The sequence below is a fragment of the Tachysurus vachellii genome, chromosome 1 (genome assembly GCF_030014155.1).
Source record: "Tachysurus vachellii isolate PV-2020 chromosome 1, HZAU_Pvac_v1, whole genome shotgun sequence".
In the NCBI taxonomy this organism is placed as follows: Eukaryota; Metazoa; Chordata; class Actinopteri; order Siluriformes; family Bagridae; genus Tachysurus; species Tachysurus vachellii.
The window spans coordinates 43086311-43109103 of NC_083460.1; the positions used below are offsets into that span (position 1 = coordinate 43086311).

At 40.2% G+C, this 22793-nt stretch overlaps 1 protein-coding gene across 1 annotated transcript in view; it reads right to left on the minus strand.

The window, feature by feature from the left end:
- Positions 1-22478, minus strand: part of tub (TUB bipartite transcription factor) — a 57843-nt gene extending 35365 nt beyond the window's left edge. Inside the window, exon 1 of the mRNA XM_060865665.1 lies at positions 22370-22478. Within this exon, the coding sequence (XP_060721648.1) occupies positions 22370-22428 (59 nt within the window). The 5' untranslated portion in view covers positions 22429-22478. The remainder of the gene's footprint in view (positions 1-22369) is intronic.
- Positions 22479-22793: the final 315 nt, after the last annotated feature.

The following is a 22793-nucleotide window of genomic DNA, read 5'->3' on the forward strand; positions in this document are numbered from 1 at the left end:
CTTAGTCACTTGGACATCAGGAAGGGTAATTATGTTAAAATGCTTTTTGGAGACTACAGTTCTGCATTCACGACCATAATTCCCTCCATACTCAGCTCTATGTTGGAGGTCCTGGGACTTAACCAAATCATATGTTGATGGATCTTAAAATGAGTGACTAACAGTCCACAAACAGTACAGGTGGGCAAGCACTCTCACTCTCAGCACTGGTGTTCCCCAGGGTTGTGTTCTGAGTCCCCTGCTGTACTCACTGTACACATACGACTGCATGGTCACATCTGACGACACAGCTGTGATGGGGCTGATCTCCAACAACGATGAGAGGGCCTACATAGAGGATATTTAGTGTTAAATCTTGGAGATTTGGTGTCAGGAGAACAATCTGAACTTGAAGGTCAGCAAGAGTTGATAGTGGACTTCAGCAGAAGTGGAACTAACAACCACTCACGATCATCAGGAGCCCAGTGGAGAGAGAGGACAGTTTCCTGTATCTAGGTGTTCACATCACACAGAACCTGTCATGGTTCTGTCACATCAAACCCGTGGTGCAGAAGCCTGGCAGAGTCTCTACCATTTCAGATACTCAATAGATTTCAAAATGCCCTCTCAGGTGCTAAAGACCAGCTGATAGGAAGCATCACAGCCTGGTCTGGGAAGAGCACCAGACAGGGCAGACGAGCTCTCCAGATGGTGGTGAGATCGGCTGAGCGTACCGTACTGAGCTCCTTCACCTGGAGTCTATAGACACCAATCGATGCTGGACCAAATCCAGGAGGATAGTGAAAGACCTCTCAGCCATCCAAACAATCGATTCTTTACCCTGTTGTGTTCAGGGAAGCACTTCTGCACCTTAAAGGCAAACACAGAGAAAATAAGGAGAAGCTTCTTTCCACAGGCCATTCGGGCCTTCAACCTGGTGAACACCTACAGCCTGGACCCACTTTTCAAGACTGCCACAACAAGCACTACCACAGTCAGACTACACCACAGTCAGACTACACCACCACAGTCGGACTACCCCACCACAGTCGGACTACACCACAGTCGGACTACACCACCACAGTCGGACTACACCACAGTCGGACTACACCACAGTCGGACTACACCACAGTCGGACTACATCACAGTCAGACTACACCACCACAGTCGGACTACACCACAGTCAGACTACACCACAGTCGGACATGTGCACACTTCACACCTGCACTACTGCACATCCTGCACTGTAACATTTATGTAAATGTCCACATACTGTGACCCTTATGTCTGGACTCACTGCATTACATCACCTCTGTTTCTCTTTATCATGATATTTTTCTGACAATATTTTATATTTGAAATGATATTTTATTATATTTTTGATATAATTCGATATTTTCTTTGTTTTATACTCGATACATAGATTTATTTCTTCTTCTATTATAGTGACATGTGCTTTATTTTTATTCATTTATTTTGTTCTTTTTTCTACTACATCCTACTGTGTATGATAGTGTATGTGGTGAATACAATTTTAATTTGAAGCATGCACACACACACACACAAATACACACATACAAACACACACAAACACACACAAACACACACATACAAACACACACAAACACACACACAAATACACACATACAAACACACACAAACACACACAAACACACACATACAAACACACACAAACACACACACAAATACACACATACAAACACACACAAACACACACAAACACACACATACAAACACACACAAACACACACAAATACACACATACAAACACACACAAACACACACACAAATACACACATACAAACACACACAAACACATTCAAACAAACACACAAGCACACACATACAAACATACACAAGCACACACATACAAACATACACAAGCGCACACATACAAACACATAAAAACAAACACACAAACACACACAAACACACACATACAAACACACATACAAACACTAACACACTCTCTCTCTCTCTCTCTCTCTCTCTCTCCTCTTCTTCCTTCTATGACTTGTCCAAGGAGAGGCACTCCAAGGTACTGCTAATTTCAGTTGCCTTAGCAACATCTATGGGCGCACAGTTGCCAAGGTAATCTCACTGCTGATGGCTGTTTTTCCCAGAGATTTGTGATGTCATGAGTGATGTCATCTAATTTAATTATATTCATAATGAAGTGTTTTATTTTCTATATCTTTTATTTGACTTTATCTTTCTTACACTTCAAAGAGAAAGAAGAAGAAAATGCAAAAAAAAAAAAAAACTAAAAAAATATGACTTAAATGTAAAGATTATTAAAATATAAGTGTTAAATAAATATTAAATATTGGGAAATGTTGCTTATTTAAAACTTAGTTATATATTATATAATAAAGTATTTACTTTCATTTATACATATAAATATAAAAATGTATTCACATGTCTAAATGTTATATATGACACGTTGAGCACCGCAGCTCTGAGCTCTGACCTCGACTCAAACCAGCTGACCAACTAAAGGCCAATATCAAACCTCCCCTTTATCTCCAAGATCCTAGAAAAGGTTGTAGCTCAGCAGTTATGTTCAGATCTACATAGGAATAATATTCATGAACTGTATCAGTCAGGATTTAGGCCTCATCATAGCACAGAGACAGCGCTGGTTAAAGTGGTAAATGACCTGTTACTGGTCTCTGATCAGGGTTGTGTCTCTTTGCTGGTGTTACTTGATCTTAGTGCAGCTTTTGATACCATTGACCATGTTATATTACTTAATAGACGAGAACATGTTGTTGGTGTTAAAGCGACAGCTCTCTCCTGATCAGGTCTTATTTGATGGATCGATATCAGTTCATAGATCTAAATGGTGACCACTCTAAACAAACTAAGGTAATGTTCGGTGTTCCACAAGGTTCTGTTTTAGGCAGAAGTTAGCTTTCTGATTACAGAGTAACTCATGAATAAAACAGTGTGGATTACACAGGAGATTTTAACAGTTTTAAACATTACTATTTTATTTCACAAAATAAACAGCATAAAGATTTCTTATAATCAAATAATCTACAACAAAAACAAATATCACATATAATCAATTTAACAGTAAAGCATCAGTAAAGAGGAACACAACACTGAGTAAATGACCAGAAGAACAAACTCCAGCTCCATATGTTTAAAAATTCCATCGTACACTGTGTCAAAATGTGTGTGATGCAACTCTGTTAAACACACAACCGACTAACAGACCACATGAATGAGAATGATGACAATGAAAACAACCGATGCGATGATGAGATTGATGATGATGATGATGATGATGATGATGATGAAGGCTACACAAGGTAAAACATACTGCAAACACACACACACTTTTTTCTGGCTTTTATGTCTGGATATAGTAGGAGCTTCGTTGACCGGCTGCTCTGACGCAGTGTGTGATGTCTGTTTGTTGCTTCAGACAGGAAAATATTCAAATCCTTACAAAAATAAAAACATTAATGAGACACTGAGTCTAGTGTAAATCCTCCTTTATTAACATCACCTTTATCTCTTATTCCCAGTCTCCACCCCCACGAGACCATGCATGGTCCTGAGCACGTGCTCCTTCCAGTTGTTTCTGTTTTGATGTGCATGATGAATATAATTAACACGTTTGCTTGTTGTTGTTTTTATCTCCACACAGAACTAATACGCCCCCAGTGGCAACATACTCAAACTTCACCTTCATTTTATTCTCCTTCAGAGATTATATGAACATTTAATGTGATCATTTACATTTACATTTATGGCGTTTGACAGTTGTCCTTATCCAGAGTGACTTTACATTAATCTCTGTTATACAGCTGAGCATCTGAGTGTTAAGGGCCTTGCTCAGGGTCCCAGGAGAGGCAGCTTGGTGGACCTGGGGTTCGAGATCACAACCTACTGATTAGTAGACCAACATCTTAATGAATGACTGAGCTACCAGTTCATTTCACAGCCTCACAGACACTGCATTCACTAAATATTTACTACATTTTATATTTATATTAACTCATAGAAAATAACCAGAACAATCCCAGGTTTTTAGTTAGCACAGTGGCTAGATTAACACCAGAAATCTGAACACACAATTCCATCACAGTTCAGTAGTGAGGATTTTATGAGATTCTTCACTGATAAAATCGAAAGTATCAGGAGTAAAATAGGTGACGCTCAACATATGAGAGCTTCTAGTGACCCAGTCTCACCTAAAGCTCTACACTCACAACTACAGTGCTTTACAAGTACAGGACAGGAAGAGTTAGATAAACTTATTACTACAGCTACACCAACAACTTGTTCACTAGACCCCATTCCAACTAAATTACTGAAAGAAGTGTTACATAAAGCTGGTGAGACTCTTCTTAATATTATTAACTCCTCACTATCTTTAGGTTACGTCCCTAAATCTTTCAAGTTTGCAGTTACTAGGCCACTCATCAAAAAACCCAATTTAGATCCTAATGAACTATCAAATTACAGACCTATTTCACACCTCCCATTTATGTCTAAAGTTTGTGTCTGTTCAAATGAGCTCCTTCTTACAGGAGAACAATATCTTTGAAGAGTTTCAGTCAGGTTTCAGGCCCCATCATAGCACAGAAACTGCACTTGTGAAAGTCACAAATGACTTGTTCTTAGCTTCGGACCAAGACTGTATGTCCCTATTAGTCCTACTTGACCTTAGTGCTGCATTCGACACTATAGATCACAACATTCTCCTAGATCACTTACAAAATTACACAGGTATTCATGGACAAGCTTTAAGTTGGTTTAGATCCTACCTGTCTGATCTATACCATTTTGTAGAATTAAATGGTGAACCCTCCAGTTTACTACCAGTTAATTATGGGGTCCCTCAAGGATCAGTTCTAGGACCTCTGCTTTTCTCGATATACATGCTTCCATTAGGGAACATTATTAGAAGACATGGGATTAGTTTCCATTGTTATGCTGAAGACACACAGTTATATATCTCATCAAAACCAGATGAAATAACTAAAGTGTCCAAATTAACTCAGTGCCTTAGAGAGATAAAAGACTGGATGGCCTGTAATTTTCTGTTATTAAACTCTGATCAGACAGAAATACTAATTATAGGTCCAAAAACCAGTACACAGAAACTCTCACAATTTAACTTCCATTTAGAGGGATGTACTGTTACTAGTAGCTCGACAGTGAAAGACCTGGTGTTTATTAGACAGTAACTTGTCTTTAAAATCATATCACCATATTACAAACACAGCCTTCTTCACCTTAGAAATATTGCCAAGCTGAGAAACATCCTGTCTGTATCTGATGCTGAGAAGCTAGTTCACGCTTTCATGACCTCTAGACTGGACTATTGTAATGCATTACTAGGTGGTTGTCCTGCATCTTTAATAAATAGGCTACAGTTAGTCCAAAATGCAGCTGCCAGAGTTCTCACTAGGACAAGAAAGTATGACCATATAACCCCAATTTTATCATCTCTAAACTGGCTACCTGTTAAGTTTAGAATTGATTACAAACTGCTGCTACTTACGTACAAGGCTCTTAATGGTTTAGCTCCCATGTATCTAACTAGTCTTCTAACACGTTACAATCCTTCACGCTCTCTGAGATCACAAAACTCAGGACTTCTGGTAGTTCCCAGAATATCTAAGTCTACTAAAGGCGGAAGAGCGTTCTGTTATTTAGCTCCCAAACTCTGGAATAGTCTTCCTGATAGTGTTCGGGGCTCAGACACACTTTCCCAGTTTAAATGTAGATTAAAAACTCATCTCTTTAGTCAGACGTACACGTAACACGTCCCGTTATATTATATTGTGCACTATTACACTAGACCTGCACATTTTTTATGAACAGCAGATATGTTAATCCCTTTGCACACTGCTCTTCTCTTTTTCAACCCATGCCGAGACACCCAGACATTGTACCTGCTCCGATCATCTTCCGTGCGATGAAGTTTTTGGTTTCCGCTTAGACGAGACCGACTCTGCGAGAATCCTGAAGAAAACATCTACAGATCTACCAGCTCCAGTTGGACTCTGTGATACTAAGAGGAGACGTGAACTCCATGTGATCTTTTACACCAATACAACATTTATCAGACTGTATATTTATAATCACACCCCCAGTGTCACCCAGATGAGGATGAGGTTCCCTTTGAGTCTGGTTCCTCTCAAGGTTCCTTACTTTACCATCTAAGGGAGTTTTTCCTCCCCACAGTCACCTGAGTCACCTCAGACTTGTTCATTGGGGATAAATACACATACATACACACGTACACACACACTGTGAACTATATATATTTAGAATTTTGAATTTTTATTATATTAATTCTTTATATTACTCCTTATGCTTATCTTCTGCTCTATGTTTATGTTCTGTAAAGCTGCTTTGAGACAATGTCCATTGTAAAAAGCGCTATACAAATAAACTTGAATTGCATTGAATTGAATATTTCTACATCCTTTAAAATGTCTCATTAAAGCTACATAACAATAATCACTGTGTTTAATTTCAATGTCACTGCTTTATTACATAAAACTATTATAATCAGCTTTCACTGATTTAATCGTTAATATGTATTAAAAGAACTTTAACTAAAAACTTTAACTTAATTATCATATGAATCAACGGATTTCACTGTGCCACAAGATGGCGCTCCAACATCACAGTAAACTCAACTTCCAGCTCCATTTTAGAGTCAATAAACTGCACACACACACACACACACACACACAACACTGATGATGATGATGATGATGATGATGATGTTAAAGAGCTTTATACTCTACTGCAGGGGAAATTTATTACATTAGCATTTTGTCTTAGAAGCACCTGAAACACCTTCTCGTTATGGATGTAATGTCATCTGAAACTCGACAGCAAAGGTGAGGAGGAGCTGAATAAACTTAATGAGGAACAAGAACCCTGATGACGAGCTACTTATCTCTAAACCCAGATCTAGTGCTGCTCGGATGATGTGCTGTAGTGTTTGTTCTGCCTGAAGTGTTCTTAGCTCATGACAGGAAAAAGGGTTTTTGTATTCAGGACCTCGTCTCCACTGATCCTAGACCACGCTCTGATCTGAATCAGCCTTCAGCCTCTGACGATGACTCAAACCTCACACTTATGTCAGAATGTGCTTAAAACTGTTAGCACTTAAACCTGCTATTAAAACTGAACATGAAGAGAAGCTTCATGCATTTTAATGAGACCAGAGGCTATAATCCACACATCTAAATCATCTAAATCTCATTTAATCTCATCATCCGACTCTGTGCTTCACTGTCATACTAACACATGGTGTTTACAGAGCAATGTGCACCAAAAAAACAATTACGTTTTAAAACTCCAAATGTAAATGCACCAAGTGTCATAATGACCCCAGTATTTCAGAGCAGATGCTGACATGCTAACACGCTACCACACTGTGTGAAGCTGCACAGGAAGTAAGGCTATGGCTGCACTACGTAGTGAGACGATGATGATGATGTTAAACCTGTCACAGTGTTAAACCTGACAGTGTTAAACATAGGAGTGTTAATCCTGACCTAGTATTAAACCTGACGGTGTTACATCTGACTGTCTTAAACCTAACAGCATTAAACCTGACACAGTGTTAAATCTGACACTGTTAAACCTGACAGCGTTAAACCTGACACAGCGTTAAACCTGACACAGTGTTAAACCCGACAGCGTTAAACCTGACAGCGTTAATCCTGACACTGTGTTAAACCTGACACTGTGTTAAACCTGACACTGTTAAACCTGACACAGTGTTAAACCTGACACTGTTAAACCTGACAGAGTGTTAAACCTGACAGTGTTAAACCTGACACAGTGTTAAACCTGACACAGTGTTAAACCTGACACAGTGTTAAACCTGACAGAGTGTTAAACCTGACAGTGTTAAACCTGACGCAGTGTTAAACCTGACAGTGTTAAACCTGACGCAGTGTTAAACCTGACACAGTGTTAAACCTGACACAGTGTTAAACCTGACACAGTGTTAAACCTGACACAGTCCAAGCTGCTGCAGTAGCTGAAAGCTGTTCTGCTTTAACAGAACTGAAGTAAAAAGTGCTGCTCAGGATTCACAGTTAACACGGTGTTTCTTATCAATTGTGACACGACTGGTTAGCAGTGCACTAAATCCAGAACTGGGGCACAACTGATGGTTTGTGTTAAGTGTAAGATTGGTACAGAGTGATTGTGTTGGATTGTGGCTGCTGAGGGACGTGTTCTGTTTACTGAACCAAACAGATCAGTTCATGTCCAGGAGCAAACACTGTGTGCTTTTAATGATGGATATCTTCACCATCATTTTTTAACAATGTCAGCTTTATAGAACCGTAAATTACTGATATTTATTATAAATGTACATATTTGTGGTTATTTAATGAGCTCTGCACTGAACTGTGATATTAATAGACTAAAGGTTAGACACTGAGGTGTTAACTAACTGTAGGGCTTCACAAGATTTTTTCTGAATGTTCCTCTGGTTTGAGGAATCAATGTTGTGACATTTTATGGTTTTTGACTTGTTTACATTTATAATGTATATCAGTAATTCATTGTTTAAATGAGGCCACGCCCACATGTATACAGACCACATTTCACATTGGAGATACAATACAGAGTAAAAATACTCACAGGTCCAGTGTAAACAAAGAGAGAGTATCTTATGAGCAGATGCATATCCATGGGACCCGAATAAAGCCGTGAAGATGATTACTGTGTAAAACATATAAACTACTTCAGGAATTTATATACAGTGGTGTAAATGTCTGCCCCCTTTCTGATTTTTTATTTTTTTGCATGTTTGTCACACGTTAATGTTTCAGATCATCAAACTAATTTACTAACACTCCAAACTCACATGGCCCTGTGTAAAAAGTATTTGCCCCCCTGTTAAAACATAACTGTGGTTTATCACACCTGAGTATAATGTCTCTAGCCACACCCAGGCCTGATTACTGCCCCACCTGCTCACTATCAAAAAATCACTTAAATAAGAGCTGACTGACAAAGTGATGTAGACCAAAAGATCCTCAAAAGCTACACATCATGCTGAGATCCAAAGACATTCAATAACAAGTGAGAAAGAAGGTAATTGAGATCTATCAGTCTGGAAAAGGTTATAAAGCCATTTCTAAAGCTTTGGGACTCCAGTGAACCACAGTGAGACGTCACAAAAGACCCCACAACAACATCCAAAGAACTGCAGGCCTCACTTGCCTCAGTTAAGGTCAGTGTTCACGACTCCACCATAAAACTGAGCAAAAAGAACATAAAGGCTTGTCTCAGATTTGCCAGAAAACATTTTGATGATCCAAAGACTTTTGGGAAAATACTCTGTGGACTGATGAGACAAAATTTGAACTTTTTGGAAGGTTTGTGTCCCATTACATCTGGTGTAAAAGTAACACCGCATGTCAGAACAAGAACATCATACCAACAGTAAAATATGGTGGTGGTAGTGTGATGTTTTGCTGCTTCAGGACCTGGAAGACTTGCTGTGGAGTAAAAAATTGCTAAGGACAAAGTGCAGCCATCTGTTCGTGACCTCAAGCTGAAGTGAACGTGGGTTCACATTGTCCTTAGGGATTCACTCCTATTGAGACGCTGTGGCAGGTGGTTCATGCTCAAAAACCCTCCAATGTGGCTGAATTACAACAATTCTGCAAAGATGAGTGGCCCAAAATTCCTCCACAGCCTCAGCTGTAACAGACTCACTGTAAGTTATCGCAAACACTTGATTGTAGTTATATACAGAGCCTTGCAAAAGTATTCATACCCACTGAACGTTACAACCACAAACAAAAATGTATTTTATTAGGATTTTCTGTGACCAACACAAAGTGGCACATAATTGTGAAGTGGAAGGAAAATGATAAATGGTGTCAATTTTTTTTTACAAATAAATATCTGAACAGTGTGGTGTGCATTTGTGTTCATCGCCACTGAGTCAATACTTTGTAGAACCAGCTTTCTCTGCAGTTACAGCTGCAGGACTTTTGGGGTTTGTCTCTAACAGCTTTGCACATCTAGAGAGTGAAATTTTTGCCCATTCTTCTTTACAAAAATAGCTTCAGTCAGATTGGATGGCGAGCGTCTGTGAGCAGCGATTTTAAGTCTCACCACAGATTCTCAACTGGATTTAGGTCTGGACTTTGACTGGGCCGCTCTAACACATGAATATGCTTTGATCTAAACCACTCCATTGTAGCTCTGACTGTATGTTTATGTTGTATGTTCTGGCTGCCACCACCACGTTTCACGGTGAACACGGTGTGTTCAGGGTGATGTGCAGTGTTAGGTTTCTGCCACACATAACATTTTGAATTTTGGCCAAAAGTTATATTTTGGTCTCATCTGACCAGAGCACCTTCTTCCACATGCTTGCTGTCCCCACACACGGCTTGTCACAAACTGCAAACAGGATTTCTTATGGCTTTCTTATTGTCGCTCTTCCATACAGAGCAGATTTGTGGAGTGCACGACTAATAGTTGTCCTGCGGACAGATTCTCCCACCTGAGCTGTGGATCTCTGCAGCTCCTCCAGAGTTACCATGGGCCTCTTGGCTGCTTCTCTGATTAATGCTGTCCTCACATGTCCTGTCAGTTTAGGTGGACGTCCGTGTCTTGGTAGGCTTGCAGTCGTGCCTTACATGGATCTTACATCATGCTCCGTGAGATGTTCAAGGCTTGGGATATTAATTTATAACCATAAACCTGCTTTAAACTTCTCCACAACTTTATCCCTGACCTGTCTGGTGTGTTCCTTGGTCTTCATGATGCTGTTTGTTCACTAATGTTCTCTAACACACTTCTGAGGGCTTCACAGCACAGCTGTATTTATACTGAGATTAAATGACACACAGGTGACTCTATTTACTACTGAGGTGACTTCTGAAGGCAGTTGGTTTCACTGGATGTTAGTTAGGGGTATCAGAGTAAAGGGGGATGAATACAAATGCACACCACACTCAGATATTTATTTGTAAAAAAATTTAAACACCATTTATAATTTTCATCCCACTTCACAGTTACTGTATGTGCCACTTACTTTCGGTCTATTTCATGAAATCCCAATAAAATACATTTGTTTGTGTATGTAGCGGATGTCTTCAATGACATCTTCAACATTTCCCTGAGCAGCGCTGTTGGGTGCTTCATCCAGTGTCTCAGTTCCCTTGATTTGTAGCAACCAACTGATAATTTCATCATTGGTGGATGAAGGTCAATTCAAGTCGAGTCAAGAAGCTTTTATTGTCATTTCAAACATACACAGCTGTTGCAGTACAAAGTGAAATGAGACGACGTTTCTCCAGGATCCGGGTGTTACATAAAACAAAGTCAGAACTAAGGACTTAGTAAGTTAGTCCTAGATACATAAAGTGTATCTGTGTAACCTGGTGTACACAGTGTAGGACAAGATAAACAAGACAGACAAGACAGTGCAGGACAAGATAAACAAGACAGTGCAGGACAAAAGACAGTGCAGGACAAAAAATATAAGGCAATACACAAAAGACAATACACAGAAACAGCGCCAACCAGCGTAAATACTGTGTTCAACAATATTACGTGTGCAGAAATACTGGAATGACCACAGTGTTATAGCAGCAGTAACATGAGATATTGTAAAGGATTGTGCAAAAACAGAAATAGACTGATATGTAAGACAGTACTGTATGTGCAAAGAGCAAAAAACAGCATGTCAACAGTTTCATGGATATATATTGGAGGTGTGTGTGTATATTGTGTAAGTCTGTGTAGTCCATACATTTGATTGTGCTCAGTACAGGTCAGTTCAGTTGTTAAGCAGTCTGATAGCTTGAGGGTGAAGAGTGTGTGTGAGGGGTGTGTGTGAGGTCCACAATGTTGTTGGCTTTGTGTAAATGTCCATGATAGAGGGAAGAGAGACTCTAATGATTTTCTCAGCTGTCCTCACTATCCACTGCAGTGTCTTGTGATCCGAGATGGTGCAGTTCCCAAACCAGACAGTGATGCAGCTGCTCAGAATACACCAGACAGTTAGCTGTTGCACCTCCTCTCTGTATGCTGACTTGTAGTTCTTGCTGATGAGACCACCGTTTGATAATAGGGTTCGATCTGTGCGTTGCTGCACAGTCGTGAGTCAGCAAGGTGAACAGCAGTGGACTGAGCACGCAGCCCTGAGGGTCTCCAGTGTTCCATGTGGTGGTGCTGAAGTAGTGTTAATTTTGTCGCCTATTTTTAATTTAGTCTTAGTCTTGTGCCAAATGTCCTTGTTAGTTTTAGTCATATTTAGTCATTCACATATCTTTTTTGTTAGTCTTAGTTTTAGTCGACTAAAAGTCTCGTCATTTTAGTCTAGTTTTAGTCAAAAGAAAACTCAAGGTATCTTAGTCAAGTTTTAGTCGACTAAAAGTCTTTTAATTTTAGTCTAATTTTAGTCAAAAAATTGTAGCTTGACCACATCTGGAATCTATTGTAAGAATAAATACAACGAGGCCTCATTAAATGCAATAATATCAGGAACACAAGTGTTATAGTGGAAATAAATAACTTAATGAAAAGCCTAAGCTCAAAACTGTAGGTGTGTGTGTGTGTGTGTGTATATATATATATATATATATATATATATATATATATATATATATATATATATATATATATATATATATATATATATAAATAAATTACCAACTTAATGCAAGTTATACATGGTATTGCACACATTGATGATATTATTGATTATTATTATTGATGATTATTGATGATATTTGGAGCAATAATACATGTAATTGTTAAACTTGATTCCCTTACATATACATTTGCTTTAAAGCCTAATTATTAATTTTGATTATGATGTGATTGTGACAGGGGGGTGGGAAGAGGTTTCAGGTTGGGAGTGCTGAGTTTTTTCTGTCACCACTTTTGAATAAGAAACAATATCAAGGCTATAAAACTTGTCAAAACTCCACGAATGACAAAAGTATCAGTGAGAAGTTGAGAACACTCATTTAAATAGTACATACACTCGAACTTGACCGCACATCACATTTTTTACTTTATTCATACTGCTTTTAATCGTAATGCAAAGACCGGTCATCGGGACATAAGCTGTCATGTACAATAAAAGAGCTGCGCAGTGACAGGAAATATAATTTAACACAAAAAGCCGCCTAGACCAGGGGTGGACTTGTGCTCAGGAGTTTTTATTTATTTATTTATTTATTTATTTATTTATTTATTTATTTATTTGAGCACCGTGTGGACGAATTCTTTCTACACACACTATTTTATTTCTTGATAACAAACGAACTATAACACAACGTTGCCATGAAAAACAGAGCGTTGCCATGGACACACAGGATTCTAACCGTAGAGACGGAGCGCACTTTTTTCTTTAGCGGAAACAATACAATCGTTTTTAAATCAATAAACTCCTTTTTAAATCATCATTTTGTGTTAAATTATTGATTTATTTGGTAGGTAACAATATAATAAGCGGGATCCGATTCACGGACCTGTAACTTGAGCAACAGCGAAGCCGCGAACTCGTGCTGAATATTTTAAAGGCGTAACAGCTGATGAAAAAGCAGAGACAATTGTAGACGAAAATGAAGAGAGATTTTATCTTAGTTTTTATTTTATACAAAACATTTTTCGTCTTTTTTCGTCAACAATAATGCATGTTACTTTAGTCTTAGTCAGCGTTTTTGGACAGTTGTGCGGTCTCGTCATCGTCTCGTCTTAGTCATGAAAAAAAAGGTTGTTGACGAACATATTTCGTCTCGTCTCGTCTGACGAAATTAACACTATGCTGGAGATGCTGTTCCCGATCCGGACTGACTGAGGTCTCCCAGTCAGGAGGTTCAGGATCCAGTTGCAGAGGAAGGTGTTCAGTCCCAGCAGGATCAGCTTCCCAATCAGGTGCTGAGGGATGATTGTGTTTAATGCTGAACTAAAGTCTATGAACAGCATTCGTACATAAGTGTCTTTATTGTCCAGGTGGGTGAGGGCTAAATGAAGGGCCGTGGCAATGGCATCGACCGTGTAACGGTTTGGGCGATATGTGAACCGTAGGGGGTCCAGTGAGGGTGGTAACGAGGTCATGATGCGCCTCATGACGAGCTTCTTGAAGCACTTCATAACGATGGGTGTGAGTGCGACGGGACGATAGTCATGGGATGGGGACAATGGTGGTTGTCTTGAGGCACGTAGGAACAACAGAGCTGCTCAGGGAAATGTTGAAGATCTCAGTAAAGACATCCGCTAGCTGTTCTGCGCATTCACTGAGCACCCTGCCAGGAATGTTTCTGGTCCAGCAGCCTTCCATTGGTTAACTCTGCATAGAGGTCTCCTCACGTTGACCGTGAAGAGACCAAGTACCTGATCATTGGGCGTAGGGATGGTCTTCCTTGCCATTACATTGTTTTGCACCTCAAACTGAGCATAGAATTCGTTCAGTGCATCTGGGCAGGAGGCATCACTATCACAGGCAGGTGAAGCTGTGTAGTAGTTTGTGATTGCCTGTATGTCCTGCACCCATGACCGCACAGAGCTGCTTTTCTGTCGGCACGAAACGAGGTGAGCCCATCTAGCTGAATGGCGGCATCCGGAACTCTGTCGCTGAGCCACGTCTCCGTGAAAACAGAGATGCAGCAGTTTCTAAACTCTCACCATGTAGTGCATTCGAGTCTCTCTCTCTCTCTCTCTCTCTCTCTCTCTCTCTCTCTCTCTCCTGAGCTACACATCCTAGTTCTGAGTGCCCAGTGTTCCTGAACACTTCTGCTCTCCAGATTGCCTGATACATACTGATACCCTATGTTTGGTAGAGTCTCATCACTTGGAGGTGCTCACTGATGCTGAGGTGACCCACATGAAGCCTAGAGATACATGGGATTGATATGGACAGAACCATTTGGAAACCATAGCAATGGCTTTGAACAGCAGTGATGTCAACGATTTTGTGTTCAGGTCTTCGTCATTAAATATTTCATAGTTTAAGCAGGAAGGAATCTGTTAAATCTATAAGTAATTAAAAAATTACACTGATGCTCATAATAATAAGCTGCTCAAAAGCTCCTGGTTACACAGGACAAACAAAAAAGGAAATGTTTAATCACTCTCTGGTGTCTTCAAGATGGGAATGAGGTTCCCTTTTGCTTGTGGTTCCTCTCAAGGTTTCTTCCTCATATCATCTCAAGGAGATTTTCCTTGCCTCTGGCTTGCTCATTATGGATAAATATGAATTTAAATTTCAACAAGTATAGTGTTTGTAGTGTGTTTATTTGTATATCCACATTATATACACTACACACTACACCAGTACGCTGTCCGCATTATAACACACACTACACCAGTATACTGTCTGCTTTATAACACACACTACACCAGTACGCTGTCTGCTTTATAACACACACTACACCAGTACGCTGTCTGCTTTATAACACACACTACACCAGTACGCTGTCCGCATTATAACACACACTACACCAGTACGCTGTCTGCTTTATAACACACACTACACCAGTACGCTGTCTGCTTTATAACACACACTACACCAGTATACTGTCTGCTTTATAACACACACTACACCAGTACGCTGTCTGCTTTATAACACACACTACACCAGTATACTGTCTGCTTTATAACACACACTACACCAGTATACTGTCTGCTTTATAACACACACTACACCAGTATACTGTCTGCTTTATAACACACACTACACCAGTATACTGTCTGCTTTATAACACACACTACACCAGTACGCTGTCTGCTTTATAACACACACTAAACCAGTATACTGTCTGCTTTATAACACACACTACACCAGTATACTGTCTGCTTTATAACACACACTACACCAGTATACTGTCTGCTTTATAACACACACTACACCAGTACACTACACCAACACACAATACTAAAACACAGTATATACACACTACTGTATTATGTGCTCTTTAACATTACAGACTGCCTGGAACACTGGATTTGCTTTTAAAAATACAGATAAAAGACATCATGCTTCAAGGCCAAGATGTTCTAAACAGTACATGCAAATAAGAAAAATACAGTCGTATGCAAAAGTTTAGGCACCCCTGACAATTTCCATGATTTTCATTTATAAATATTTGGGTGTTTGAAGTGGGCTGTCCAGCTCGGCAACCATCAAACCTAACTGAACTGGAGATGTTCTGTAAGGAGGAACGGTCCACAATACATTCATCCAGAATCCAGACACTCATTACAGGCTATAGGAAGCGTCTAGATGCTGTTATTTCTGCTAAAGGAGGCTCTACTCAATATTGATGTGATTTTTCTGTTGGGGTGCCCAAATTTATGCCCGTCTGATTTCCTTTTGCTGCATATTGCACATTTTCTGTTAACCCAATAAACCTCACGTCACTACTGAAATATTACTTTAGTGTCCTTCAGTTATTTGATAGATCAAAATGAAACTGCTGATAAAACACCCAAATATTTCTACATGAAAATCATGGAAATTGTCAGGGGTGCCTAAACTTTTGCATACAACTATGTTCCTTATTGTTCCTGAGAGAACTGTTTTCATGACAGGATGCACTTATTTCCAGGGATTTCAGAACAGCGTAACAGATATTGCGTCATCAGGTAGGTGTGGCCTATTTGATAATCTAACCCTAACCTTAACCGTAGTTTTTGGTTGTTTATTTGTTTTTGAAAACAGCTTAACTGTAAGATAATAAAGTGTAATAGATATAAAATATAAAATCTACCGTAGTGCTCTTTTTTTTTGAAAGAGGCCGTTTTCCAAGACCTCCAGAAACACGCCCACTTTACGTTGTGATAACGAAACCCTGGAATTTAGTGAATGCTGTGTTCATGCCTCGCGTCTCACATCTCAAATGTGTGTGTTATTGTATGAAAGGCTGCCTTTGTTTGTAGATGTGGTTCTGTTTTAGGAGAACATCTCAGGGTTGTGTTTTTGGTGTGATGGATTACTGCTCCTCCACTTTCATCGTGGAGGTGTTGTTAGGTCCGTAAACAGGATGAACGACAACTGTGAAGCTTTTTCATATACTGGATTAGTAAAGTAAGAGATGTCACTTGATTTATTTGTGTAATTTGAGCAGACTGGGATCTCGTTATGACAAATATTTTGGCTCACCCACTAATACTGAATAAATCTATACTTGTATATTGTTCTTACAGCCAAAATGAAATGTAATTGTTAAAAAAAGTATGTAGGCTTTTCAGTAGGAATGAAAAAAGGCATCTGTCCATTACAATATGAGCCTTTGGCTGTTTAATGAACCATCAGCTTCAGCACAAGAACATCCAGTTACCTCAAGCCTGATCTCTGCTGCACAAAACCAACAATCACAAGCCATCAGGAAAAAATGCAGGAGAGAATGAAGAAAAGAGAAGAGGTAAATTATTTCTCTCTCTCTCTCTCTCTCTCTCTCTCTCTCTCTTTCCCTCTCTCTTTCTCTCCTCCCTCTCCATCTGCCTCAGTGATTACAAAATAAAAGCCCTCAGTTTTTGACCCTGACCTCAAGTCCTCATGCAGCAGCTTTAACAAAAACTCCAGTTAACTCATCAGCATGCTGATTGTCCTTATTGTACAATAAACAGATACTTAACACAAACGTGATTTCCTATAAATCTCTCCAGTCTTTTCTGTCTCGTTGTTCTTGTGCTGCAGCTTCTTGTTGGCTTTCATGACAACTGAGCAGAAGTCACACCTGATACCACTTCTTTCATCAGTTCATCTTGGTCTCTAATCAGCAATGAAGTGGCTCCTACTTACAGTAGCTAAAACCAACCTGCACAGAATATGAATGAAGAGCCAAGGACCAAACAGTAGTGATGGTCAGTTCGTGAACGAATCGTTATTTTGAACCAGTTCTTTTTAGTGAACTGGATGAACCAGTTCACCAAATCGGACTGATTTGTTCTAAACAGTTTGCGTCTTGAGTCAGCGCTGATCCACAAGTTACTAAAGTTACTCACTTTCGGTCATGCCTGACAGCCCCTCCGACTCTATATAAACTAATATCCCAGTGTTATATGTAACTCCTGTACACTGAACTGAGACCTGTTGTGCTGAGAGAACTGTGTGAGCTCGAGCTGTTGATACTGCGTATGCGTGATTCACTGAACTGATACAGCGAATCATCAGTACACTGAACTGATACAGTGAATCATCAGTACACTGAACTGATACAGTGAATCATCAGTACACTGAACTGATACAGCGAATCATCAGTACACTGAACTGATACAGTGAATCATCAGTACACTGAACTGATACAGCGAATCATCAGTACACTGAACTGATACAGCGAATCATCAGTACACTGAACTGATACAGTGAATCATCAGTACACTGAACTGATACAGCGAATCATCAGTACACTGAACTGATACAGTGAATCATCAGTACACTGAACTGATACAGTGAATCATCAGTACACTGAACTGATACAGCGAATCATCAGTACACTGAACTGATACAGCGAATCATCAGTACACTGAACTGATACAGCGAATCATCAGTACACTGAACTGATACAGTGAATCATCAGTACACTGAACTGATACAGTGAATCATCAGTACACTGAACTGAGAACTGGTTCTTTCGGACGCGTCCGACATACTGAGAAGCGATGAGCTGTTACTGCGCATGTGTGAACCTTCAGAGCAAATTATACATATTGGGATATACACAGTAACTAGTCATAGGCTATTAAACATTTTTATATAAAAAATAATCATACAACTGTTCACTCAATATGTGTCAGTTAATTTTACTATTGACTGTTGTGCAGTTAGTCTGTATTTTTATATGCTGCTTTTTGTAAATTGATGAAGATTAGTTTATTAACTTTATATCTTTAAGACACGTAAAACACCCACGTTTGCACATCAATGCCTGTACTGGGTGTTTTAGTTGTAAAACTTAAATGTAAGAAACGTATTCAACTAAAGTTCTGATTACAAAGAACTTTTCAAATGTGTTAAATTGATTGTATTAATATCTGCCGGCAGCGGCGGGATGATGGAATTTGCGTCATCACGTCCTTGTGAATGACGTCATTACTTCAGGACGTAAAAGAACTGGTGAACTGGATTTTTGAACTGGTTCATTAAATCGAACTGTCTGAAAGAATCAGTTCGCGGAAAAGAAGCGAACTTCCCATCACTACCAAACAGAACTAAAGACATTAGTCTTTAAAACATTAGGTTTATCCTGAACACAGAGGAGAAAGAGAAGCTCCAGACATAATCATGTTACGTTAAGACAGTTTGTTTCTACAGAATTAAGTTCTTATTAAGTCAGTTTGACTAATAGTAGACTGATAATGTGAAGGTCAGAGAAATGCTGACTACACGCTAGACGATTTTCAGATCTTAACCAATTTTAAAAACTTAGGAGACACAGACATAAGGAAAGTTTCAACCATTTTACGGTATAAATCCTCTGAATACTCAACCAGCCTGGGAGACCACACACCTGCCATGTGAAGTAGCTTCATCCGTTCTTCATGGTTTGAGTTATATCTGCATGACCATCCCCAAGGTTCCAACACAATATCTTCACACACAGAGTGATTCATTAATGCAGAGGCTCAGTGGTGTGACTGATGGTGCTCCATCTGTCAGTGGGATGCAGGTGGGTTTGTGCGGAAGTCCTGGAGTTCATTCTGTAATAACTGCAGTCTGAACAACTGATCAGATGTTGGAATGGCTGCATCTTAATTCATATTTCTGGATATAATGTGTTGTATCTTGCTGTCAACAACAACTAGTTATTAGTGTTATTAGTTATCACTTTATAAACTGTCTGTGTTGATTAGCTGCTGTGACTTTCATTACTATCTATAATACATTCATCAAACATGCTGAGACATTTACAAAGAATGCAGAGTTTCAGTGTGTGTGATTGAATGTGTGAGTGTGTGTGATTGAATGTGTGTGTGTGTGTGATTGATTGTGTGAGTGTATGTGTGATTGAATGTGTGAGTGTGTGTGATTGAATGTGTGAGTGTGTGTGATTGATTGTGTGAGTGTATGTGTGATTGAATGTGTGTGTGTGATTGAATGTGTGAGTGTGTGTGATTGATTGTGTGAGTGTGTGTGTGTGATTGAATGTGTGAGTGTGTGTGATTGATTGTGTGAGTGTATGTGTGATTGAATGTGTGTGTGATTGAATGTGTGAGTGTGTGTGATTGATTGTGTGAGTGTATGTGTGATTGAATGTGTGTGTGATTGAATGTGTGAGTGTGTGTGATTGATTGTGTGAGTGTGTGTGTGATTGAATGTGTGAGTGTGTGTGTGATTGTGTGAGTGTATGTGTGATTGAATGTGTGTGTGTGTGGCTTTGGGTTTGTGAGTGAGAGAGAATGTGAATGACAATAAAAAATGACTCAAGCCTTGAGCTCCACAGGGTTGTGTTCTGAGCCCCCTGCTGTACTCACTGTACACATATGACAGTGTGGACACGTCCAACTCCACCACCATCATCAAGTTTGCTGACGACACTGTTGTGGTGGGCCTGATCTCCAACAACGACGAGACGGCCTACCTACAGGAGACTAAAAACCTGGAGAGATGGTGCCAGGAGAACAATCTTCTCCTGAACTTCAGCAAGACTAAGGAGTTGATAGTGGACTTCAGCATGAAGCAGGAGCGGTCATACAAACCCCTAAACATCAACGGGACTCCAGTGGAAAGAGTGGACAGTTTCTGATACCTAGGTGTTCACATCACACAGGACCTGTCTTGGTCCTGTCACATCAACACCCTGGTGAAGAAGAAGGCCCGGGAGCATCTGTACCATCTGAGACGCTTAAGGGACTTCAAACTACCCTCTCAGGTGCTAAAGACTTTCTACACCTGCACCATTGAGAGCGTCCTGAAGGGTAGCATCACTTCCTGGTTCGGGAACAGCACCATGCAGGACAGGCGAGCCCTCCAGAGGGTGGTGCGGTCAGCTGAACGTACCATCCACACTGAGCTCCCTGACCTGCAGGACATCTACAGCACGTGGTGCAGGACCAGAGCCAGGAAGATTGTAAAGGATCTCAGCATCACAACAATGGACTCTTTTCTGTGTTGTGTTCAGGGAAACACTTCTGCTCCTTGAAAGCAAACACAGAGAGAACGAGGAGGAGCTTCTTCCTGCAGGCCATTAGGAGTTTAAACCAGGAGACACCCAGGATCTGGTTCAGGACAACCTTCTTTTTGCACTATGACTCTTTAACTCTGGACTTGCACAGTGCCACTTTAAACACACACCGTACTGCACATGGACACTTTAAGGACAATCACTAAAACCATATGCATTTATTTTCATCTATTTTATACTTTTTATTTATTTATTTAACTCCTTTTGGTTTAATTTTATCCTTAATTTCACTCCTTATGTTTGAATACCAGACAGACGTAAAAATCGTGTGTGTGTGTGTGTGTGTGTGTGTGTGTGTGTGTGTGTGTGTACCATCTCACTATAAACACCATCTCCACCATCTCACTATAAACACCATCTCCACCATCTCACTATAAACACCATCTCCACCATAAACACCATCTCCACCATCTCACTATAAACACCATCTCCACCATCTCACTATAAACACCATCTCCACCATCTCACTATAAACACCATCTCCACCATCAACAGCACCAACACTAGAAAAAAAATCGATTTCTTTCTCATTTCTGTTCCACCTTTAACACCACAGTGTGAGTTTCTCTCAGAAAGACTCTGGAGGTCTAAAAGGTTTTCTTTTTCTCAGCTGCGAGTTTAAGATGACAAAAAAAGCAAAAAGTAATCGTGCTCCCTGAGTGTGAGACCTGGTGAAATATTCCTGTTGTGTTATTTGTACTTTCTGTATAACGGGACAGAAAGTGAGCTTTAGTTTGTAATAATTCATCATTCTCACTATTTATATTAACATTCTAAACATTAATTACATATGAAACTTCATTCTCAACTCAAACCGCTTAAATCGGCACACACACGCACACGCACACGCACACGCACACACTCACACACACACACATACACGCACACGCGCACGCACACACGCAGGCACACACACAAGCGCACACACACACGCACACACACACGCACACACACACATACACGCGCACGCACACACGCAGGCACACACACAAGCGCACACACACACGCGCACACACGCACACACACACACGCACACACACAGGCACGCACGCACACACGCACACACACACGCACGCAGGCACACACACACACACGCACACACACAGACACACACACAACATGGTTTGTTTTGGAGGAAGGAGTGCTCGAGTATTTGTGTGTGTGTGTGTGTGTGTGTGTGTGTGTGTGTGTGTGATGCAGTATCTTACCTGTCATAACTCCAGCGGCTGTAGGACATGCTCTTACTGCTGCCGACTGCGTCCATCATTCTCTGAGAAACGCACCGTCTCACTCCGTGTCTCACTCCGTGTCTCACTCCGTCTCACCCCCTGTCTCACCCCTGTCTCACCCCCTGTCTCACCCCTGTCTCACTCCCTGTCTCACCCCTGTCTCACCTCTATATGAGATGACAGCCGGTTATTTTCCTGCCCGTTTACGATACAGTACCGCGCAGAGACGCGCACGCGCCACACCGGCTGGATCAAAGACCACGGACTGTACCATTACAGCAGGGGGGCGGGGACAAGCAACGAACGATCAATACACAATAGGACCATATTAAAGATATCAGAATAAAGGAATGTACCACAGACGGAGAAAATGGGTTTATAGTCCACAAGGACCAATACATAT